This window comes from Labeo rohita, chromosome 20 (assembly GCF_022985175.1).
Source record: "Labeo rohita strain BAU-BD-2019 chromosome 20, IGBB_LRoh.1.0, whole genome shotgun sequence".
Taxonomy (NCBI): domain Eukaryota; kingdom Metazoa; phylum Chordata; class Actinopteri; order Cypriniformes; family Cyprinidae; genus Labeo; species Labeo rohita.
Window position 1 is genome coordinate 10,889,511 of NC_066888.1, and position 8,857 is coordinate 10,898,367.

General features: G+C 36.1%; 1 protein-coding gene across 1 annotated transcript; it reads right to left on the reverse strand.

Annotated features, from left to right (window-relative positions):
* Nucleotides 1–5,207: 5,207 nt before the first annotated feature.
* On the reverse strand, nt 5,208–7,505 carry LOC127183432 (E3 ubiquitin/ISG15 ligase TRIM25). The gene is made up of 4 exons (XM_051139478.1): nt 6,927–7,505; nt 6,741–6,836; nt 6,390–6,623; nt 5,208–5,271 (listed from the first exon to the last, which is right to left on the reverse strand). The coding sequence occupies exons 1-4, from the start codon at nt 7,503–7,505 to the stop codon at nt 5,269–5,271; spliced, it is 912 nt and encodes a 303-aa protein (XP_050995435.1). The 3' UTR covers nt 5,208–5,268.
* Nucleotides 7,506–8,857: the final 1,352 nt, after the last annotated feature.

The following is an 8,857-nucleotide window of genomic DNA, read 5'->3' on the forward strand; positions in this document are numbered from 1 at the left end:
TGCCTGATCGGTGTATAACAAAGTAGGCTACCATACTTTCACATCACTTTCATAAAAATGTATGAATGATTATAGTAAGAACAGGTCTGACTGCATCATTCCTGTGTAGGCTATGTATTTCTTGTAATTTATTACAATGTATCCAAGCACAAAAAGCAAAAAAGGTAAAGTGTGAGAATAAAATATGATGAGAATTAAGTCACCATGATTGATTAGAGAACATGAGTGATCTCTGGTGGCAAACCTGTGACATGACACTTGAATGTGTATTATTATACATCATCTTGATTGCTGGTTGCTTTCAGAGCTGGTCTTTCAAAGTGTGAATTTAATTATTCGCATGTGTAATCACAGTTATTGTAAAGCTCTTAGACTAAAAACTTTATTGTGTGCTGTGGCCTATAATTATATGAAGTTACATTATTTGTAATTCAAATCAGACTGTGCACAAACAGCATCATTTTATTTATTTTCTTTAAGTTAAACCATTATGTCTATGCACTTTTAACAGACTAGGAAAGCTGATCCTTCAGGAACCATATCAAAAGAAAACATCACAGACAATATTGTACATCGCATATGTATCAATATTGAATTAGCCTTTAGAGATTTGCTAGTTAGGATATTTATCTGTCTGTTTACATACTTATTCCTGTGAGAATTATAAAGGAATTATAAAGCATTGATTATCTTTTGCACAGCAAAAAATGACATTGTGGAGGGTTATACAGCATTAGTGTGCAGTGTCTCCATCTAAAGGTAAGAAGTAGGCATTATAGTGTTCAACTTACCAAAAGCTACTAAACTTCCTACAGATTTTTTTTTCAAACAAACGGACGTTTAGCTTTTCACTATGTGTACATTTTTAAACTGAAACTTTTTATTAAAAGCAATTGTGTTCACTGTGTTTTTAGAGACCATGGACTTAATAATAAAATAAAATTTGACTAAAGCTGCATAGACCAAATTATATACTAAAAATAGCACATTTATAATTAAAAAAGCCTGGATAATCTCATTAAAAAAGCAAATCTATGTTTAATGGTTAACTTGAAGCATTGCAGTATTCATTATTGTTTAGCAAGTTATGAAGCTAGTTTGCAGGCTGTATTGTATTATCACTTTTGGTTTGGTAGCTGTAGACATCATACAGACCAATATGAAGTTAATATGCAGTCCAATTCAGTGCACTTTAGAAACACTCTTTTCTGGGACTGCAGAGAATAGTAAATAAATTACTGTTATAAAGACTGTGTGTGAACTGACAAATGTGTAACCAGCTATAGGGCAGTTTCAGAGGTTGTTAGCAGCCCTGTCTTATCATGTTCTCCCCAGTAACATAAACTTCAATTACTCTAGAGAGACAGTTTAGTTAGTCTTTAAATTGCTTTAGATAAAACGCTTCCACCACATAGTATAACCACAGTTTAGATGTTTTCCTTCCTGTCTGTCCTTTACAATGCAGATAACCTACATTAGAAATCATATCATATAATTTTCATCTCCAGTGGTGTATCAGCAGGCACTTTGCCAGCTGGCATTCTTCCAGCAGCCCTAAAAGCCTTCTTTCTTAAAATCTGAAATCTAGTGCATGTTGTTGACCTTGAAGTGAAATTGGATGAAAAGGGGATGACAGTTTCCTTGAGCTGAGGTCTTGGAAAATTTCAGGCCGCTGATATCTTAGATTCGTCCAGGCCATCCCATTCACACACAACAAATTCGGAAAGCATCTATTTTTTGTATGGCCATCACAGTCGGTCATCATCAGTCGGGCGCAGTAGCTCTTCACCGACTGCGCTGACCAAAAGCACGATGGGAAACGCCTGGATGACGACACATCTTAACGCTCATTGGTCCAGACATCCGTGATGTTGTCGTTCTTTTCTAAAATGTCTTATTTTTTAATCTAATATCATGTGGTTATGTGTTTAAATTATGCATGAATATTCCCAAACACTATGCCAGTGCGATCTCTGCGTGAGATATATGATTGTTGTCATATTTCTATAAAAATCTAAAATACACGTTTGTATTAAAGTAATAGTGGATGTTAAATACGCCTTTCGAATGGAATTAAATAGCAAGAACTTTGAGTGTCTTGCTCATCATATTTATTTTCATATAAAAACAACAGAGCTGAAATTGCATCATGTTTATCAGCAACACAGTAGCTGAGTATGATAACGTGATATCTCGTAGGTACCTGTTCTACTTCGAGAGGTCAGAACTGTCCATCTTTATTGCACTTATTTCACTCACTGCAGCTGCCTACTCTCGCCTACATTTCAGGCGAGGCGAGGCGTATCCCTAACTTCCGTCAACATAACCAACGTGACCACCTGCTTGCACAGGGATACTATTTTCAGGCGCTGCGTAATATATTTGCACCTGCTGCATCCATGGTATGGCAGCAAAGTTCCTTGATGAGAGAGTATACAGTAGTCAACATTTGAAGTGGATCAGAAAGGTTCATCAAAGATGTTGTAAGACAACAACGGGTGTTGTTTAATTTTAGGACAACTTTGATAAAAAGTTTTGATCCACTTCAAATGTTGACTACTATAGTTCCTAGCCATATCGGCCTAGAAAATCGCAACTTTTCATTTTCCGTCAGTCTTTGTACACGATGTAACTACAGAAGAGTCAAGTTTTGAATAGGAAAAATATATAAACTCTTTGGTAATTTTTGAGCGAGATGCTAACGGTCTAATCAGATTCAATAATCTATGCTAAACTATGCTAAAAGTGCTACCGCCAGACCCAGAGATTGGCTGAATGGATTCAAAAATGGTAAAACTCAACTGTTTAACGCTAAGGGAGTTAGAAAAAGAGCCTATTTTCAAAATAGTGGAGTGTTCCTTTAAAGTGTGACATCTAATCAACACGTTTTTTGCGTCATATTATATGACAAATATCATTACTGAATAAACACAGTTTATACACACAACTGCTGCATTATTTAGTGATGCTTCAGTTTAGGTAGGCTATGATTTACTTGAACGTTTAAATCAAGTCAACAACACAAGGATACAGTTTCACTTCTGAGTTAATGTCGTTCAATATTAATATGCTTTGCAAAATTTGTTTTGTACAAGGTTTATAGCAGGTGTGAACAGTGATAGTCACCAAGCAGAGTCGTGGGGTTGCTATAAACAAATAAAGCTCATTTGATTAGAGGGAATAACCACCCCTCCCCCCTATTTGTCAATCACTGTGCCGAATTTGCGAGTCTGAGTCAAATTTCCAGCATGAATTATGTCTGCAATCAGAATGAAGGAGAAAAAGATTTGGCGGTTAAATCCCAAGGAGCATTCGGCGGGCACGGGTTTCAAGAGGATATTTCGGCTGCAAAAAGGTAAGTTATTTAATGACTATACAACACTTTACCAGATATTTTAGTGTATGAAAGTAAACAAAACATATTTGGGTCAGCACATAAACCCTTTAAAATATGGTTGTAAATCAGGGGTGGGGAATGTTGATCCTGAAGGGCCGGTGTCCCTGCAGAGGTCCAAATTTGAGTTGGAAGTGAACACAGTGAGGAAAAACAAACAAAGTCTATTAGTCTATTTATTTTGCTATTCTAACCAAGTTTGATTTTGTAATTGCTTTACATTTTCAATTTGCATTCCAAAATCCTTCATTCAAAAGTTGTGTGACAAAAGCCAGATTTTTCTTCTTTTTGCCTTCAGTAATTAATTTTATTGGTAGTGTGACATGAATGGTGTAAAAATACAGTTAGTCCATAAAACCACATTGAATATCTTGCCATAATAATAATAATAATAATAATACATTACATGCCCTTGTTTGTAAGGAGGAAAAAAAGTGGCAGAGACCAAACTTTATTCCAATTTAAGCTAATACAAGTGAAATGATGGAGGGTGTAAAACAATATATATATATATATATATATATATATATATATATATATATATATATATATTTTTTTTTTTTTTAATAAAGACCTTTACAATAATTTCACTTTCATTTTCTTGTACTAAATGTTAAAGAACAAAATTATATCACAGTTTTTTGCAACAACAAAAGAAACGTTTGTAAATACAATTAGAAAAAAAAAAAAGAGAAGGTTCTCTTTGAATATTAAGCTAGCTTTTAGCCTGACAGTTGAAACACAGCTAGTGTGTTATGATATGACACTGTAAAGGGTTTGGGTAATCAGTTTTGTGTTGTGGAGGGTCTGAGCCATGAATCTCTTTCAAGGTGGAGATATTGGCCTATGAAAATGGTTCTCTGAACCTCCTGGACTGTGACTTTAATGTTGAGAAGGGACTAGGTTGTGACGCTGGTTCTCTGAAGCTCCTAAACCGTGACCCTAATGTTTGGAATGATCTAGGCTTTGACCCTGGATCTCTGAAGCTCCTGCACCGTGACTCTAATGGTGTGAAGTGTCTACGCCGTGACACTGTGGAGGAAAGTTTATGGTCCAAGGTTAAACATTCAGTCAAACAAAGCTGCAATGTTTATAATGAAAACAAAGCACTGAGATGTTCCATAAGTCGCCTGTTTGGCTTCTGTCATTTTTGATTGTTTGTTGTGTCTTCGGTCAGTTCTTCTGATAATATTTACTAGGGATGAACTGCTGGACTGAATCCTTTGCTAAATTATGAACATTCAGACATTTTACTGGCTATTTTTCTGAAAGAGCATAGGTTCTATGCAGATGCTTTAAAAGATATAAATGAGCAGGTGACGCTTGCAGAAAGGTGCAAGTGCAGAGCGAAGATTGTTTTTTAAATGTTCTATGCAGGTCAAGTGTAAGATTTGAATAATCACATGATTAAGAAATGCCTGTGTTGACAGAAGATAAAGGAACGAAGAAACATCACTGGGACTTTGACTTCTGTTATCATTCTAATAACACGTTTGCTGTTCCACTAAAACAAAAAGTATGTGAGCATTCAAAGTGCAATATCAGATAAAACCTAGTGAATTAACTAAACTTCAGGACTTGATACAGTTTCGAAGTATGTGAAATATAAAAATAAAAGTCTCTATAATTATTAAAACAAATCACCTACTATTATTATTATTATCACTGATTATTGATTCATGACTCATGAGTATGGAGAAATGAAGACCATGTATTTCCAATAAGTATATATGTGTGTATGCATGAATTTAATTACTAACCCTTATATCTGAACTCCTCCTCCTCCTCATCCTCCTCTTCCTCCTCCTCCTCCTCCTCCTCATCCTCATCCTCATCTTCTTCCTCATCAGATGTAAAAATGACCGAAATGAATCTCACTGAAGAAACCAACAGACAGCGAGAAAATTAAGGAGAAAATTAAACAATCACGTCCAGTGTTGGGGAAAGTTACTTTTAAAAGTAATGCATTACAATACTGAGTTACTCCCTAAAAAAGTAACTAATTACGTTACTTAGTTACTTTTTATGGAAAGTAATGCATTACTTTACTTTTGTGTTACTTTTTAAATCTGGGCAGGGCTTGGTTGTTTGTTTTTAATATAAAAAGTTCTTTTTCGGCAAATGTAAAAGCCTTTTCACACCAAAAGCCTCAGGCTTTGAGTAAAGTAAATTCATGTCTGTACAGTAGACCGCAGAAGAAAAAAATGTCAATTCTTCAGCAATAAAAAAAAAGGATAACAAATGTTAGATTATCTTTAGTAATTGGCTTAATAGTATGGTTGAATTGGATCATCTAAGGTCGGCAGCAAAGACATTGGTTAATAAACGGGATTAAATATATAAAGGATATTTGTATTATTTAACATATTTAATTATTGCAGGTTTGCATCATATTCTGAGTTGAAGTTCACTGTTTTTATTCATTCTGAGGAATGCTGAATCTGTTTTTAGTGAGTGAAATGAATTAATGCATGTTCACCTTTATTCTAGAACTAATATCTTACTCCCGATTTCTCTCAACATGGGGACAGAAGAGCCTTTAATCAATAAATGGGGAGAAAGTAACTAGCGTAACTTATTTGAAAAAAGTAACTCAGATATTTTCTTGTCAATTAAAAAGTAATGCGTTACTTTACTAGTTACTTGGAAAAAGTAATAATATTACTTAACTCGCGTTACTTGTAATGCGTTACCCCCAACACTGATCACGTCTATATGTTACATGATGAACACCTAATATTTGAACTTCTCCAGTACTTTACCTTTACCAGATATCTTTCCTATTGCCTCTTTGCAGAAGTCCTCAAGTTTCTTTTGTAGCTGAAGAACAGATCTTTTAACATCATCATAGAAGATGCGAGTTTTGATGGCAATTCCAAAAAATGGTATGGGTTCAGTGGGAACAGAGAAATAGCGGAAATTCTACAGACAAACAACAAAGTCATCAAATAAAGACACATCAGGACACATCGAGATCCCTTTTCTGTTCATCTACCTTCAGGAAAAGGATGTGATCCTCTGTGTGCGAAAGCTGCTCCATCTCCGCATCTTGTCTCTTCAAGTCAATAATCTCCTGTTTCATTTCCTCTATGAGTCTTTCAGCTGCTCTCACTACAGTCTTTTCCCGAGATTTGATCAGCTGTGTCACCTCAGAGCGGCGTCTTTCAATGGAGCTGATCAGTTCAGTAAAGATCTTCTCACTGTGTTCCACTGCTTCCTGCGTAGAGCGCTGTTAGGACACACATTTCAAGCAGATCTTACTTTGCGCATTTGACTGTGCTTCTGAAAGTGCTGCAGCACTGTGCTCATCACTGTTTGGAAGAGAGCCAAAAGGTAGCCAGCTCACCTTATGAGACTTCACAACCTCTTCTAGCTCCCCTAGATTTTTCTCTGTCTGTTGTATTCTCTCCTGACATTTTCTTTGTGTTTGTCCTAGGTTTCTCTGTTAAACAAAGAAATTGCTGAAATACATTAGTACATTTTCCTAGTTTGTTCTTGACAAATGCAATATGTAATATAATTTGATTTATACCTGTTTCTTTCTCCTCTGTGTTGTAACACTTACAGTGTTGTGGTGTTTGTGTTTATCCTCTGCACACAAGTAACAAATACAACTCTTGTCTGTCCGGCAGTAGATTTCCAGTAGCTTATGATGTTGAGGACAGGTTGTCTTTTGCAGTCGTCCAGTGGCATCAATCACTTTGTGTGGTTTACCTGAGCGAAATTCTTCATGACGATCAAAATGAGTCTGGCAGTAAGATTCCAGACACACCAGACAGGACTTGACAGCTTTGTGTTTTCTTCCATTGCAGATGTCACACTCCACATCTCCGGATCCAGCAGGAACATCAGCTTGGATTTTAGTCTTCTTTAGTTTCTCCACCATTTCAGCCAAAATGGTGTTTTTTCCTAAGGCAGGTCTTGGACTGAAGGTCTCTCTGCACTGAGGGCAGCTGTAAACTCCCTTCTGATCATCTTGATTCCAGCAGTGTGTAATGCAGCACATACAGTAACTGTGTCCACAGGGAATGGCCACTGGATCCCTCAGTAAATCCAGACACACTGAACAGGTGAACTGGTCCCGTTCCACTGAAATACTGGCCTCTGCCATTTCACGGCATGTGAACACAGATTATACAACTTAAATAATAGCTCAACAGGTTCTTTCAGCTGAAGACGGAATAATTTCCTGGTTCTTGTTTTAGATACGTGTGCAAAAAGGCTTGTCTAGGGTGTAACTTCAAAGAACTGGAGTTTTGCAGATGGGAAAATGAAACTGATAGTGCAGTTCTTGGTGGACAGTAAAGGCAGTCAACGAACACTGTTGTCTATGTCAGGCTGAGCTTGTCTCAAACCATAAAGACTTTATCAAAACGTATGCTAGTGAATTTTGATTAGAAGCTATTTGTGGTAATAACATGCACTTTGTGAGAAATGCAAGGCATTTCTGTATCAGAAGATATGATATAGACAATTCTTGATTCTGCTCTGCTGCACGCCGTTACACATAACTATTTTATGTTAGGATGAAAAGGGTTTGGAAAGTTATATTTTTAGGGTTGTCTCAGCTACAGTAGTCATTTCAGGGTATAAGATCTGTACCCGACCCAAATAGAACCAAAATCACTTCCTACCCTAACCCATGGGGTGCCCAAACTCGGTCCTGGAGGGCTGGTTTCCTGCAGAGTTTAGCTCCAAATTGCTTCAACACACCTGCCTGAACATTTCTAGCATTCCTGGTTGGATAAAGGACAATCAAAAAAAGATGTACTAAAGTCTCCTCTGTTTGTTTGCAAAAAGAACATAAGCTGTCAATGTCTGAATATTTAGAAAAATTAGAATTAACAGGATAAAGTTTATGTAAAATTTTAAAATGTGTTTCCTTTGCTTTATTAGAAATACAATATTTCCCAGGTAAGAGCCAAGTTCTTTTCCAGTCTATATCATCAACCAAGGACCTCCAGTAGAACTTTCCTCTTGAAGAAATTTTCATTTTAAATTGAAAAATTTGGTGCACATGCCTATTATAACATTTCTTGTCTAACAGATCAATGCCTTCCAATAGCAAAGTAGACTCCTTGATTAAATAAAGAGTGACTTTTAACAAGGTGAATTAATCCAGGGGAAATTGCTTTGACCACTTTATTAGACTATCTTGGAGGAATTGGGAAACTATTGTATGTCATAAATTGCTCATAAGAGAGAATATTTCCTGAGTCATCAAATAATAAAGCATTGATTAAAGTGACTGCACAGCAAAAGCTGACATCATGGAGGGTTATACAACATTAGTGTGCAGTGTCTCCATCTACAGGTAAGAAGTAGGCATTACAGTGTTCAGATTACCAAAAGCAACTAAACTTCCTACAGATTTTTGCAACCAAAAGGACCTTTAGCTAAAAAAGCCTGGATAATCTTATTAAAATATATATATTATATGTTTAAAGGTTAAGATGAACTGGC